Source organism: Papilio xuthus, unplaced genomic scaffold (assembly GCF_000836235.2).
Source record: "Papilio xuthus unplaced genomic scaffold, Pxut_1.1 DF826115.1, whole genome shotgun sequence".
In the NCBI taxonomy this organism is placed as follows: Eukaryota; Metazoa; Arthropoda; class Insecta; order Lepidoptera; family Papilionidae; genus Papilio; species Papilio xuthus.
The window spans coordinates 453,914-469,553 of record NW_013532534.1 but is presented as its reverse complement, the minus strand read 5'-3'; the positions used below and the strand labels follow the sequence as shown (position 1 = coordinate 469,553).

Below are 15,640 nucleotides of genomic sequence, written 5' to 3'. Positions count from 1 at the left end.
TCATTGTCAATGTCAATCAACTGTCACTTGTCAATAGTCGTTACAGAGAAAAAAGATTTTAATTTTTAAGCCTTCTTTCAGAAAATGAGCCCCTTTTGTTAAGAATAAGTGCTGAAGGGTTAAAGGGGTATTAAATCACTACAGCAATTGACACATCAAGTTAAACTAAATAGAAATGGGAATAGTTAAAAGATATTTACATTTTTCGAGACGAAATTCAGTGAACGGCCAACGTCAATTTGATTGACAAATGACATGATGTTTATATGTCATTTACAAATGTCAATGAACAAAATCATAAAAGTTCGATGTTTTGTTATTATTTCTTTTTTATAATTTCATTTTTATTTTAGAATATATTTTACATTTCTTTTACAATATGTTAATATCGTTTCTTTTGTGTAATATTTTGTGGATTCCGTATATATTCGGAAATAGCATAACTTCGGAGACCCCTAGAGACAAATCAAGTAAAAGTGTCTTGCAAGAATCTCATTACGAAGATTACAACAAAACAAATTTAAATTTAGTAAGTGAAGGTGGATCTTTATTACCTAATGCAGTTGTTGATATTATACATTTGCCGAAAGATAAGCACAACATTCTTTTGAGTTTAGATAATGAAATAGGTAAAAATAAAGAAAAATCTGTAGTAGCACGAAAGGGAGTAGTTTACAGTTCTATAGAAGATACTCAAGTTCCTGCAAATCATACGAAAATAGAAAAAAATAATGCCACGGGTCATAAAGAGCTGGATATTTCAAAAGATATTATTAAACCTAATAAAATCAATGCACCACCAGTGACGAGTCAAAAAACTATAAACAACATTGTTCCCAAAGATGACTCTAATGATAAAAATAAGACTGAAACTCCTAAAAAACCACTGGTATTATCTAATGAAGCATTGGATCAAATAACTTTAACAGATTTTGAAACATCTTATCCTAAAGATGGCCATAAAGTTAAAGTCCCAAGGAATCCTAACAGCCATCCCGGCATGATCATGCCAATTGTTATTACAATATTAGTAGTACCAATGTTTGCTGTTGTTGGGTATCTTGCAATAAAGAGAGGTCAGGAAGCTTGGAAGAACAGACATTACAAGAGAATGGATTTCCTACTTGATGGAATGTATAATGACTAGTTTTCTTTCTATAATGAATTGAAATCCTACATTATATGATTTCAATGTAAATTTTTCCGTTTTCAAATATTGTGTGCAAATTGAGTACCAATATTTCCATTTTAAAAAACCAAATAATTTAAATGGGTAGGTAATGAAATTTATAATATACAGTAATTTCTTCAATTTATAGTCTCTAGTTTGGCATGTTAAATTCAAATTTCAGGAAATAGTTCAGTATTAATTGTGATTTAATGTTATATATTAAGGGATAAATTTATAAAGTATGAATTAATTGTATGTATATGGAGCAATAATTATTGACAAGGGTGGCTAATCATTGTGATGACATAAGTTTTTGCTAATCATAGGACATACAGATGTAACATGCATAGGAGCCAATAAGGTGCCTTATTTTGAAATGATATGATATATTTTTGATAAACATTATTACTTAAAATGTCTTCCTGTAAACTAAGATATATAATGATGTTGTGATATACTCAGATTTTAATATGTTACTAATTATTATAATTATATACAATATTATTTGATAGTGTTTCATTTTAATTTATGCTAATATTATTATTTAATAGTGGTAGAGTCCACAAGAACATCGATGCATTTGGTGAAATGCCAAAACGCCACAGAAGACAGGTGTGAAGACATTCCATGTTTCTTCTGATTTGAGTTGAAGGCCTAATTTTAGTGCTCTTCTTCTTTCCACCCATTTCTTAAAAGATAATTATGAAAAGAGGATGACAATTCGTCGGAGAATGGGATGCATAGGCAGCGACAACATCCTTTCAGTGCATCCCCTTCTTTGTCTATTAAAGAGAGAAATGCAATTACAAATGCAAATGTCTATGGACTGCGGGCGCTTCGCTGTTCTGGCAAATCAAGCTGGCGGTTTGTTTGTTTATTACCCTATAGTATAAAAAATTACATATCAACTTGTGTAAAAGTTTTTCTTCCAATTTTACACCATTATCATAAGGTTTTTAAGTTAAATCCTCTATAATTTAAAACCACGTAATCACCCCCCCCCCATCTTCGACTAACGTTAATTAAGAAATTAAGATTCTGTTGGACATGATAACCGTGAATTCCCATCACTGTAACAGATAATTAGGGAATGGAAATTCACCGTAAAGCAGAACAAAAGTACTCACCTTTTGAGGAAGGCAGTAACTTTCATACGCTCTAAAAAACATGTTTTTGTGACAATGAGATTGGTACTTAAAGCTTTTTAACTATTTTTCTGAAAAACATAAAAAAAGTAGTGTAAACTTTAGTAGAATTTATACGAGTACGCATTTCGTAGTAACTTTAATTTAAATCTGGTCACACTAAAGCAATTGTCAAAAATAGTGAACAGAGTTTTGTGTGCTGGTGGATGTTGCTAAATATTTTTCATTTCAAGGAAATGCCAAAGAAAAACTGTTTCATTTATTTGTGACAAAAGTAAACGATTTATGTGAACTAAAATTAAAGATTAGCTTGGATACAGTTGTGACTTATGAACTTGTGTAACCTTGGGACGAAAAGTAAGAGAGAATATGATCTATTATATATTTAACTGTGTTATCAGGCGTCAATAATTAATTAAATGTTTTGAAATAATAGTTATGTCGAATCTTACTCAAATTCTTTTTAAATTAAAAACGACTTTAAATTCGGTTATGCCGTATATTTATTTCCATATCGCATTTTAGTATCAGCTGTTCAGTCAATTGAAGAAATATTTTTAAGTAATGTTATTTATTGCTTTTAATAAAAATTTCATTTTAATAATTTTGTGCTGTTTGTTATCTAACTAGTGGTAATTACTTTAAAGTGTCACCTTTATGTCCAGTCGATATCAGTTTTAATTAAAAGGCTACAGTTAAATTTACAATACATAATTGATCGTGAGGAAGTATCAAGGGCAATATAAATTTTACAGTAAAGTTAAATTATAAGTAGTTTCTTAATTATGAGAACCATAAGAAAATATAAGTATAAGTGAAATTTTTTATATTTTGTGAACAGATTGAAAGGAAACATCTAAAATTAAATACAGTAAAATGGAATTAACATAGCAAGGAAACAATGAGTGCTCAAAGTGGGTGTGTCAGTTGCAATGGAGGTTCAGAGTTGTATGACAATAAGCATGAAGCGGACTGCTCTGAGGGTGAGGATGCCCAGATCAGGCTAGCTCCGCATGTCCAGGCATATCTGGCACACAACAACTCCACCACCAACTGCTGTGGCTTTGCTATACCCATTGCATTTGAAAGAGCAGCTCCAGGAACCTGGTGGAACCCTAGATTTGACTCAGAAATACTTGAAGGCCAATACAGAAGTAGTTCCTTTAGGCAAATTAGGTTAAGATTCAGGTATGTTAACTATTTTATTTAATTTTTATTTAACTTATGTGTTGTAGATTGTTGAATTTTTTAATCTTTTTATTATGTTAAAGTTATGTAATTTTTTTCTCTTTCAGATTTGCACTTTTATACATTTTAATATTTTCTATATCATGGTTTGTCTACTTTGTAGTTCTTGGCCTACATGGCATAACAGTCAAGTGGCCATTTCTGTGTTCAATATTTGCTGCAGTTGTCTTGATAACCTGTGTTATGCTATTTATCACATTTACTGATATTTATAAGATTTTTACATTTCGAATCTCCCTGATAATGGCATTGGCTCTTTGCGTCCTCAGTTTGTCTCTTGTAACTTTGACAACACAATTGGAAACATCATTTCCTCAAGTGGCAGATATAAGCCAATCTGGTCATTTTACTATTTGTATTGAAATATTATTAATTATATACACATTGACACCTCTGCCATTGTTTGTGTGTGTTATTATAGGGATATTATACTCCGTTGTTTTCGAAATCCTTAATATTCTCCTGCATTTATCTGAACAAGAATGGCAATATCCCGGAATGTTTGTGAGAGTTTTGCTCCAACTTTGTGTGCACATAATTGGGGTTCATATTTATTTGATGACTTTTGTAAGAATGCGCGGCACATTTATGAAAGTAGGGCAAAGTTTATTAGTAAGACGACAGTTGGAGATGGAAAAACAATTAAAGGAAAAAATGATTCATTCAGTTATGCCACCGAAGCTGGCCAGTTGGTTAATGGAAGAGCAAGTTTTAGAAGGTGAAACTAACTTTAAAGCTCAACATCCACTTAATCAAAGAACATCAAATCCTGGAGCTGGTGATATCAAGTCATTATTCAGACCATTCAACATGAGCTGCATGGATAATGTTAGCATATTGTTTGCTGATATTGTGGGCTTTACAAGGATGTCCAGTAATAAAGGTGCTGAAGAATTAGTGAACATATTGAATGATTTATTTGAGAAATTTGATGAGCTCTGTCATATACATGGATGTGAGAAGATTTCCACTTTGGGAGATTGTTACTACTGTGTCTCTGGATGTCCTGAGCCCAGGCTGGATCATGCAACATGTTGTGTTGAAATGGGCCTTGGTAGGTATATAAAAAATGAAGGTTTCTCGGATTTATTCATTTAGAACAGTGTGGACAATAAAGTTACCGATATTTTAGGCATGATAGAAGCAATTCAAGAGTTTGACAGAGAGCGCGGCGAGGGTATCAATATGAGGGTAGGAGTTCATACTGGAACGGTTTTATGTGGAATTGTTGGCACACGAAGGTTTAAATTCGATGTATGGAGCAATGATGTGTCTTTTGCAAATAAAATGGAATCAACTGGTAAACCGGGCCGCGTCCATATATCAGAAGAAACAAGCAAATTTTTGGGAGGTTCCTACGTTTTAGAAGAAGGCGAAGAGGTATTTGGTAAGTAGATTTTTAGTGATAAAAGCATGGGACCCTTAGTTGTGTGTTTTAAATGAATTAAATGTGTCCAGGTCATAAAACCTACTTCATTGAGGGACGTCAGCTTAATTCTCCTTACGACCACGATCAGTGTATCACACCTTCGAATCCTATTAATCCTCGCCTCATCATATCTCCCGCAGTTTCCCCGCAGTCCAATTTCAATTTAAACCATTCGCCTCTCCCGATCACCGCCAAAACGCACGCATTAGACGACAAGAAGGGTTCCTGTAATACTGATACCGATAACTCCAATTTCCTGTCCCCCAATCCATTCAACTTTCGCACGAAGGCCAGTTCGCTGCCGAGTATACTTGACTCTGATGCTGAGTTGGACGAGAAGAGGGAGAAGGACTTCGTCGAAAGTAACGATACTTCATCCAAAAGTCCGACGTCTGTTGGTAAGTCGTTTAAAACTGTATCCTTTAGCTTAAACGTCTTTCTATTTGTGTTAGCAATTCAAATAATATGTTAGTAATTTTGAATGATTAAATCGCGTTATGTTAGTGCTACTCTTTAGTCTAAAAAACCAAGCAAAGTTAATAAGATATCGTCTCTAATAAATTATTACATCGTTAAATATTTTTGTTTTAATTACTTTTTATATTATGTTTGTGTTTCGTATATTTTAATGTTCACGCTCTAATTGTGTACATAGCGTGATGAGAAGCAGTGGTGTTATTTATTAAAAGTCTTAGTTATCAATGGCATGAGGCACAAGTCACAGATAACAGCGTGACACTTAATTACTCGAAGGTGACGACGCCTCTCATTGTAATCAGCTATGCTACAACGATATCTTGCTCATCCATTCTATAATTGTCTTGTTAATTTTTTTTGCAATCATTCACGCATTTTTGCTATTTTGTAAAAGCATTAGGTATAATTTTACATATAATAAATATACAGTTTGTATAATGGTTCTGTATTAAATCAAATGATTCTTATTAAAAATATTTCAAAAACTCGATAGTCCAAGAGAAAATAATCCCTCGTATGAGATATTATTTATTTCATCGTCGCACGTAAAAGTTATTAATCTTTCATGTTCGACGTATATTTTTTCCAATTTCTACGTGACTTGATTGTAACGTTGTTTACTATGTCCATCGATCGAGCGATGTTCCTCATGGAGCACTATCTTTTATAACTTACGGAAATTTTATATAATGTGCGTGGAATGCGTATTTTTATTACTTGTGTTAATTTTAAATATCAAACAGAATAATGTAAACATTTCGCACTTTGATATATTTTTCCCATCACTTTTCCCTAAGCAAAATATAAATAAATTCTTCAAAGAATTCTTTAAAATAGTTTAGAATTATCTTTAATCATTAATATCATGATTTTTTTGGTACGTAAATTATGTAGCAAAATTATGTAAGACAATATCTTTCTAACTTGATTTGAAATCCAACACCTTTATTACTTAACACTGCAATTTATATAGACAAACATAACATCTTTTAAAAATCATTGCCACCCTTTACCTAGACAATCCCAGAGATCCAACGATATATATTTTTTTATTTTAGTGGTGTAATTCCATTAAAAAAAATGTTATATTATAATTTTCTTTTTTTTTTTAATATTTCACCGAAAAAATTTCATACGTATATAGATAACGTCGATCGAATAGTTAGCGCCGACACCGACGTGCTAAACGACAACTGAATACACATTATGTGCTCTCGTTACGTGTCTTATTTACTTTCGTGATGATTCGCAAAACAAATAATCACACAACGCTCGCTAGTTTGTTATTCTTGGCCATATAACATTTATAAGAATTTACAAGCATCGGCCTTTGATAATTCCGGATGCTCCGATATTATTAGCCATAAACGAAATCACGTTAGCGTTTTACGCGTTTTATTTCAGGCAGTTACGGCAAGTATACGAATAAACTGAAAAATTGGAAGGTGCCCAGGTTTCTAAGGAAACATTCGGACACACCACTCCATGAGATAAAGAAGCAAAACTTTAGCGACAAAACGATACATTACCTGGAAAGGGGAGATGAGAATATCCAATCGAACAATGGTTACCACCAAGTCCCTATAGTAATAGAATCTCAGGACAGTAAACAGAGGCCTGCGCAAAGCAGCAGCAAGATTCACGTGCCGCAGGGACAAGACATAGCCTCCTTTGAGAGAGAGATTATCGACATACGATCATATTTGAGTCAATCGAGAAGCAATATGTCGCCATTTGCTAGAAGTAGTAGCTACAGATCGCACTATGGGAGGCCGAATTTAGAGGTAAATATTATTATTTACAAAATTTTTGCTAGTAAAACAAAAAGTGTGCAGTTCGTTTCATATATTAATTACACGTGCGAAGAATTCCGCAAATTTACTTTGTATGAAGTAAATCTAGACTTTCTCGCACAGTAAGGCTCATGTTTATTAACCATAAAATGATGAGATTATTATCTCTATCTGCATTGAATATACAACAAAATTGCAATGCTATAAATAAATCAATATTTACATAAATCCATTTAGTCTTGGCACGAGCATAATTCGAGGATCAATATGTGTACCAAATGCGTTCAGTCAGCGATTAAAAGATTAATTACTATACAGGTTGCTTAAAATTCCTCTATATTATGAACTAGCTGCCGCTCGCGTCTCCGTCCGCGCCGTAATATTTGTAGCCTATGTGTTCTTCCAGACTGTGTTCTATATGAACATAAATTTCATCGAGATTTGTTCAGCCGTTCTGGAGATACATTCGAACAAAGATAGTATTAGTATGATAATAAAATGCTGTAATAAAGTGCACAATTTTATTTAATTCTGCGCTGACAATGTTGCGGGCAATCGCTTGTGTTACGGCTGTCGAATCCACTGTAAAAGCTAGTAAAAACAATAGTATCTTGATTAAGGTATATTAATATTGAAAATAGCATTGTATAAAGGAATATAGGTTGTATTAAATTACGAACTGCTGGCATCGTGGCCTAGTTCATTAGGGTGGCCTAGTGCACCCGGCAGAATGGCGTGGCATTACTACGTATGTGGGTTACACACATAGCCCCTGTACGGGAAATATCAATAGAATACGTCTAAAAATACGTTATTGTGAACGTAGAGTTGGTAAACGAGTACATATGAATAGAAAATGTTTTATATTTTTTTTTTGTTCAAATAGAACTTGGAAATAGATTTGATTGGTGCATAAAATTTTTATACCTATTTTCATGGTTATGTACTTTTACACACTATATACAAACTCGATTATCTACTTTAATACACTAAATATAATAAATTTGCTTCCTCGATATGTTTCCATTAGAATTATGACATGATGAGAAACAGTCCACCAAAGTTCATACATCGGCGTATAATTGATGTGTCACTTTAATGTGTTTTGTTAATTCATCATATTTTGAAGTGTTCGTAGTTGAGATGCGGTGCACTTAGCTGCCAACATACACTGTCTTGATTTGTTTTATTTCGGAAGTATAGTGGAAGACATATTCCTTAACAAGTTAGCTGCCATGTCGGACTATATGTCCGACAAGCCATACTTCCATTCATATGTAAATAATAATTATATGAGCAATGTAAATAAGGTATTACTATTTTTCGTTTTTCGAAAAATCATTCTGGCAGCTAACATTTTAAATAATCTTACTATCTCACTTGTTACTAATTGTACTATTATTAAAAATGTGGAAAAATATTTGGATGCATGGATGGATGAGTGACGGATGGATAGGTGTTTTTCAGTCGGTATCTCTAACGGCTCAATGGATCTCGAGGAAATTTGGCATAGATGTAGAACATAATTTGGAAGAATACGTAGGCTATGGACGGAGCTGCACGTGACTACTAGTATTAATATGACATTACTTTGGGTTTTAATTTTGTGTCAGTGCGATGGAGTTCTTAAGTTATATAACTATATTATTAAAAGCTTACGTCTGTGACCCAGTTTTAAAGGATTACGTATTTTGAACGACCCTTTCAGTATTTCCCGTTCAATCTATGCGCATTTGCAAAGTGACGAAAGTTTGCAAAATACGTAAAATAGAATTGACGAAATTCGAGCTGAGTAAGAAGTTTCCAAATTTGTTCCGTTAAATAAAATTTTGGGAGTTTCCTTAAGATTGATTTGCTCTGAATTTTGTTGGAAATTTTAACGAATCGTTATAAGATAACATATGCGTAAGTTTTTATTCAGTTGGTAATTATTTTAATTCTTAATCTGTTCAATGCAATATTTATAAATAAAGCTTGGTATAGATAAAATATATTTAGTAGTGTATGTATTTTATATATTATATATTTGATATATAACTTTATTGAACTTGATAGTTCGTTGTGTAAGCGAGCCAGTGTTCTCGTGATGTGCAAGCTTGTGCATTTTGCAATACGATTACGTCACAACGATATGTGACCTATGAACTGACTGACGGACTTATTTACTGCCTTTAATTGCAATTACTGGAAACTTTTCCATTGAAATTAAATTATATATCGATTTTATAACGAGGGTTTTAGTAAATTTAGTCAAAAGAAGATGTCATCTACTACTGTAAAGTGACTAACATTTGATACGACTTTTAATGTTACAAAAAATAATCTTCTAGACGCCAGTAAGTCGTGCACGGAGCTCTACCCTGGCGACTCAGGGTGAGTTGATACGGCCTAAGGACCGCCGATTGAACCTGCCCTTGCCGTCCCAATCGCCCAGGGTACAAGATGACTCGGTCAGCCTGTGCCCCTCTGTCAATAGCCGCAAAGACTCTGGTATAAGGAGTACCAGCCGGAGGTCCAGTATACAACACCAGGTATGGTCAATATATGTTCAATGATCATATTATCAGGTTTAAAGGAAATTAAGTACTTAAACTCACGTGTTTATGCTTTTGCTTGTTCATTATGTCATCCATTGAATAAGTATTTAAGATTTTGGAAAAAATATTCTAGAATAGCTATTAAAAACTTGTACTTATTATCGTTTTTGCAACTCAAAGCAGTTGCGAATGGACGGTAAAATGTCGGTATAATTGTTACTTTGAATACTAGGTAATGATTTACTTTGAGTTACGACACTGGTTTACGATCTATAAAATTGAATATTTCAATCTTTTTATAGCGTGTCAACAGAACATTGATTGTACGGTATAGTCGCTCAGTCATTTATTTTCCAGCAAATCATAGTAAAAACGTTCACATTTTTTTTGTCCCTCAGCAGATCATTAATCCGGCGCGCTTTATCAAAAATATGTGTTTTTTATTCATAAAAATGAATCATCCTTTATTTCGAAAACATGTACAGGATGTTGTTTTATTAAAATAATTTATGAACATCGTCGTAAAATGTATTAAGGTTGTAAATTGTAATTATGTTTGACATAAATGGATCCCATAATAATTTATTTATTCTTCTCACGTATTTTAATTTTATCGCGTTAGAGATAACAATAGATAAAGTTATTGTGTAATAATTCATTAGAGGTCTGTATTTGGATTTAATCACTCGTAGAAATTGCGATTTGTTTGTCGCAATGCATTCATAATATGTTTTAATACATCGTTAATACTGCGGAAGAATTAACTGATTTTACATGAAGTATATTTTACATTACACTTATTGCATTATTTTCCAGATATTCGCACTGAATCAGACAGCATTAGCGACATCGCAGAATGATATAATGCAGCACAGAGTGTCCGGTTACTACACATCGAGTCAGTCTTCGTTGAATGATGTGCCGTCCCGAACTCGCTTACCGCCTCCTCTCAACGAACAACAAGTGCAATCCCTCCAGAAGTTACGCAAGCAATCTGATCTGCAACTAATACGATGTGTCCAAGACAACGCCAGATCAGGTATCAGCTACTTCGTTCAACCACCTCTAAACACGTTCACGTTGTTCTTCAAGTCACCAGAAATGGAGAGACATTATCGTGATAAAGCCCACAGAAGCGACGACAGTGAAGATTTCCCTCCTACTTTAACTACGTCTAGGTTCAATACGGCGTTAGATATACTAGTATCGGCGATCATTTTTGTCGTAGTTACTATATCAATATTCGTATTATACTCAGAATGGCGTCATTCTTACGGATGGGTGATATTTTTCTTTGTCATAGAAGCTTTGGCGATATCACTCTGCGTGTACCGACATTACTTGAAGTGGAAAACTAAAAATGAACCTCTAGTCACAAACACGATTAGACGATCTGTTAAGATATTCAGAAAGCTCTCGGATTGGTTCCCTTGGCATCTGTCCGGTAGTCTACTTATCAGTTTACCCGTGTTGGCCGTTCTAATTAACTTTTCGTGCATCAACACAACGATGACTATACTGAAAGGCGAGCAATCGTTTTACGTTTATCTGTTATGCATCGGAATAGTCGAGTTTTGTAACTTTACTCAAATGAATTGGCTCGTTAAGAACACTTTGGTCACATTATACGCAGGCCTGTTTCTGTTCTTCGCAGTGCTGGGTTGTCGCGAAGTTAATACTCAGTTGATAGATGGCGATTTTCAGTTCGGCTCAAATCCACAAGCTGTGGCGCGTAACTTAACTTTTATGAGTATGATGAATGGAAGCTACGACGATTGGTTGGAGAGAAATGGTACTGAATTATTTGAAGGAGTGCGACATAAAATGCATTTGACAGAACTTTATCTGGATGTCGCTCTACTGTTGATGCTCGTTTGGTTCCTTAATAGAGAATTTGAAATCAGTTACCGATTGAGTTTTTATAGTAATGTCGTGGCAAATCTTGATAAACAGAAAGTACAGAACATGAGAAACCAAGCGGATTGGCTCCTCCATAATATCATACCGCGCCACGTGGCCGATCAATTAAAGAACACCGCGAAGTATTCGGAAAATCATAAAGACGTCGGCATTATATTCGCGAGCATAGTCAACTTTAACGAAATGTACGACGAATCTTATTTGAAGGGAAAAGAATATTTGAGAGTTCTAAACGAGCTGATAGCTGATTTTGATGAACTGTTAGAGAGGCCGCAGTTCCAACATGTTGAGAAGATAAAGACCATAGGTAGCACTTTCATGGCCGCGAGTGGACTCAATCCCGACTTGAGACACGCGTCTCGGGGAACTTACGATCATTTGTACCAATTAATGGACTTTGCTCTTGAAATGCAGAAAGTTGTCGATAACTTTAATCAGGATTTACTCGAGTTTGACTTCATTTTACGCATCGGGTACAACTTTGGTGATGTCACCGCGGGTGTCATAGGGACCACTAAACTCTACTACGACATTTGGGGCGATGCAGTTAACATAGCGTCGAGAATGGACTCCACCGGGGTCGTCAAACGTATTCAGGTCGGCGAAGCTTGTATCCCAGTTCTCTCTGCCAAGTACGACTTCGAACCTCGTGGCCGAGTCTACGTTAAAGGTAAAGACGACATGAATGTATATCTTGTTGCAGGTAAAAAGGACACTTAGATTAAAAAATTATATTTAAAAAAAAAACGTAGAATCTGTGATTTAATTATTTATATTTTTTACATTTGACATTATGGAACGGAATACTATATTTATGGTAAGAATAATCTACTTGTCTATCTTGTTTTTGAAGTGTAACATTGAAGTGATAGATTTGTCGAAAAATACTCGTAGGTAAAATCCTATTTACATATATCATTGTAATAAAATTAAGCGTCTAAAATTAGACTACGATGTTGCCATGAATTAAGTATTTTGATATTTTATCTGTGGTTGAATTAGAAAAACGTTGAAAAGGACGGCTCTATATTTGTAGCACAATAACTATTCTATTTAAAAAAAAATAGTTAATGTAATATCGTGGTAAAACTTCCTCTGTGATTTCTTCTTTAGTAGAAAAAAGTGCTTAGTAATCCTTGCCTGTATATGCTATCAGTAATCTAGTCTGATATCCATTTTATGGATATTCTGATATCCATTGTACGGTGGTAAATAATATATTCTTACCACGATATCTCTGTTGGATTGTCGACAGTAGGAATTAAAAATTTGCACAGGGCAATATTGATAAATGGATGCCATAATCCAATTAGGGTTGCCATACGCAGAGATAGCGTGAATCGAATAAATGTTTTTTATATTTCTATCGACAGATAAATCTTACGATTACTTAAGTATATTTATTGTCAAATGAACTAATCGTATTTAGTGAGATTTGTATAGAAAACGAATAATTTTTATTTATATGGAATTAGAGAATATTTTGTATATAAAAGAAACTAACTGCTACGTAATTCGAATTTTTGTTATATGTTTATGTGGTAGCTAATTATCATTAACTTATTAATAATTATCTCAAGGTACTAATTATTTACACACGAGATCATAGAATTGTGAAAATGTAGCTAAAAAAAATTTCTCATTTATAATTTAGTGTTGTGTATTTCTGGCAGCTTTTTTTTATCTGTAGTGAAAGAAATGTAGATTTATTTGTTATTTTATTTATACGTAATCGTATTTCTTATGAACTTGATTAAGTGTTAATATTAGACGAAGACTTAATCTTTTACTATTGCATTGTATAAACAAGACTTTCTAACAAATATTTATAAAGAAATGCAAAATTCTCAGGGAAATCTAATCTACAAGAAACTATTAAAATATTTGTTTTTCAAACGACCTTTACAGGGGTACACAATAATCTTTAATAAAGTATATAATTTTTTTTGTACATTTTGCTATGTAATACATGATTTTATATTTAATAAGACTGTTACTACTAAATTATTTTCTAACCTAAAAATTATGAATTTACAACTTCTGTGACTTATCAACTTAAAATAGATTAGATGTAGTTATTTATGTACGATACAATAAAGTGGGCTTAATACGTCGATACATTTCTTAGTGGCAAAATAGTTTTTTTTATTTATTTGTCATGCCATTGATATAGATAGGCTTTTGAGCCTATATTGACATCTAGATCAAATTTTTTTTGCCTTCACTTCATCCAAGAATTTTAATTTTCGCGCCAATTTAGTGTTCTGTGACAAATTAAATTACAGAAATGTACTTTAATCAAAGTTTAAAAGTAATTCGCAAATCAAATATCAAAATGAAAAATAATGAAAAAATAGTGTATGTCATTTATGGCTTAGTAATTATTAATTTATTAGTAAAATTGTGTAAAAATGTTCTAGAATGATCTTCGATCGTAGAGAATGTATTTTGTTTACATCTTTGTAGTTCGTCTGACTTATGAAGAGGAAGCCTTACTATACATTCCACTTGTATTTAAACAAAAATTTGCCTTGAAATTATCTATTTTCTACTTAAAACTATGTCAACGGCTTTGATAATATGCTATTAAATCTGTATTTATAAACAATATTGGACCAAATCTGAAATACGTTTAAGTATATTTATTATGGATGCGTGCTCTCTACAGATAATATAACTTAAATGTGTCAACTAAATGATTGTAAAAATGCGTGAATAAGATTTATACATTGATCTGTATAAATAGCTATGTCTTTGATTGGATATGACAGCTTTTACTTTGTTTCAACCTTTGGTAGATTGATAGACCACCTATGTTGTTATTTCGAATATACACCACCGCAACCAACCAAGACCTTCATCGCCAAGAAGACCAAAATCATAATGGCACAAAAAACCATGTTTATACCCTGTCCATTTATAGAGGTCAGTGTGTTTATACTTTTGAGGTTATGTTTTCCTAGGGTTGTCTATGGATGGATGGATCAAAAATTGTGGATAGATTTCCACTGCTGCAGACCTAAAGGATGACAAAACTTGTTGTACTAATGATTCGCCAGTGAAAACCTACGGAATTTTTGTATATAGGACAATATCAGGAATCACGTGAGATATGTAACCTCAAAAAGTATTAGAAAAAAGGGATATCCTAGATTTTTCTTTACATTTTAGCCCAATCTCTACAAAATACTAGAGTTGTCGTAGTTGCGTATTTAAAAACTACGTTCATTTGTTTCTTGAATTTGACGATATCAATTTATTATTTTGATACATCGCGATGAATATAAATTGCATTCATATCGTTATTTGCGTCTATTTGTAATTCTGACATATTGATGTTTTACTTTGATGAACGTTGTAGATATTTCACTGTAAGATATTATTTTCGACTCTTCAATGTATTGCTGGTGTATTGTAAATATTTTTATTGTTGTATAGCTTTATGTTTAAAAAGGTTTTATATATAATTTTACATATCGACTCGAATAAAACAATTACGATGAGAATATTACAAACTAGGTATCGATTAAATAGAAAAACAATGAAAATTCAAGCTTTATTAAAGTGCTGGTACTAAATAGTGCTCAAAATCAGTTGCTAATTTATACGCGTGCCAATGTTTGCCACTTTTGATATGCTATTATGATATATAAGACTATGTAACTTAAGACATATTTCTGTTTAGCACAAATGTAGACTGAGTCGCTAATTATGTAGTCGCTTTGTTATATCTATCTTACGTTGACTACAAGACTACAATGTCTTTATTTCGCACAAAACATTCACTCAAAACATGTTGTGATACAGTTGAAAAAACATGTTTTATTTGTATGTTTTGGTTTTGCGAAGGTTTATCATATTTATGGCTATGATATTTTGAAGTCAACGTAGAATTTTTAAGTTGAAAGAACAGTTATTTT

The 15,640-nt window shown here is 32.9% G+C and overlaps 2 protein-coding genes across 3 annotated transcripts; both read left to right on the top strand.

Annotated features, from left to right (window-relative positions):
* The first annotated feature begins 290 nt into the window (after positions 1–290).
* On the top strand, positions 291–1,682 carry LOC106123303 (uncharacterized). The gene has a single exon (XM_013319551.1). It carries the CDS (start codon positions 380–382, stop codon positions 1,145–1,147), a length of 768 nt encoding a protein of 255 aa, XP_013175005.1. The 5' UTR covers positions 291–379; the 3' UTR covers positions 1,148–1,682.
* Positions 1,683–2,485: 803 nt separating this feature from the next.
* Ac13E (Adenylyl cyclase 13E) lies at positions 2,486–13,851 on the top strand. Of its 2 annotated transcripts, none has more exons than XM_013319783.1 (8): positions 2,486–2,673; positions 3,158–3,504; positions 3,612–4,618; positions 4,697–4,951; positions 5,134–5,391; positions 6,875–7,254; positions 9,594–9,794; positions 10,617–13,851. In XM_013319783.1, the coding sequence occupies exons 2-8, from the start codon at positions 3,218–3,220 to the stop codon at positions 12,438–12,440; spliced, it is 4,212 nt and encodes a 1,403-aa protein (XP_013175237.1). In that variant the 5' UTR covers positions 2,486–2,673; positions 3,158–3,217; the 3' UTR covers positions 12,441–13,851. The 2 variants fall into 2 exon arrangements, with proteins under 2 accessions (XP_013175237.1, XP_013175236.1); XM_013319782.1 differs by having other exon boundaries at positions 5,023–5,391.
* Positions 13,852–15,640: the final 1,789 nt, after the last annotated feature.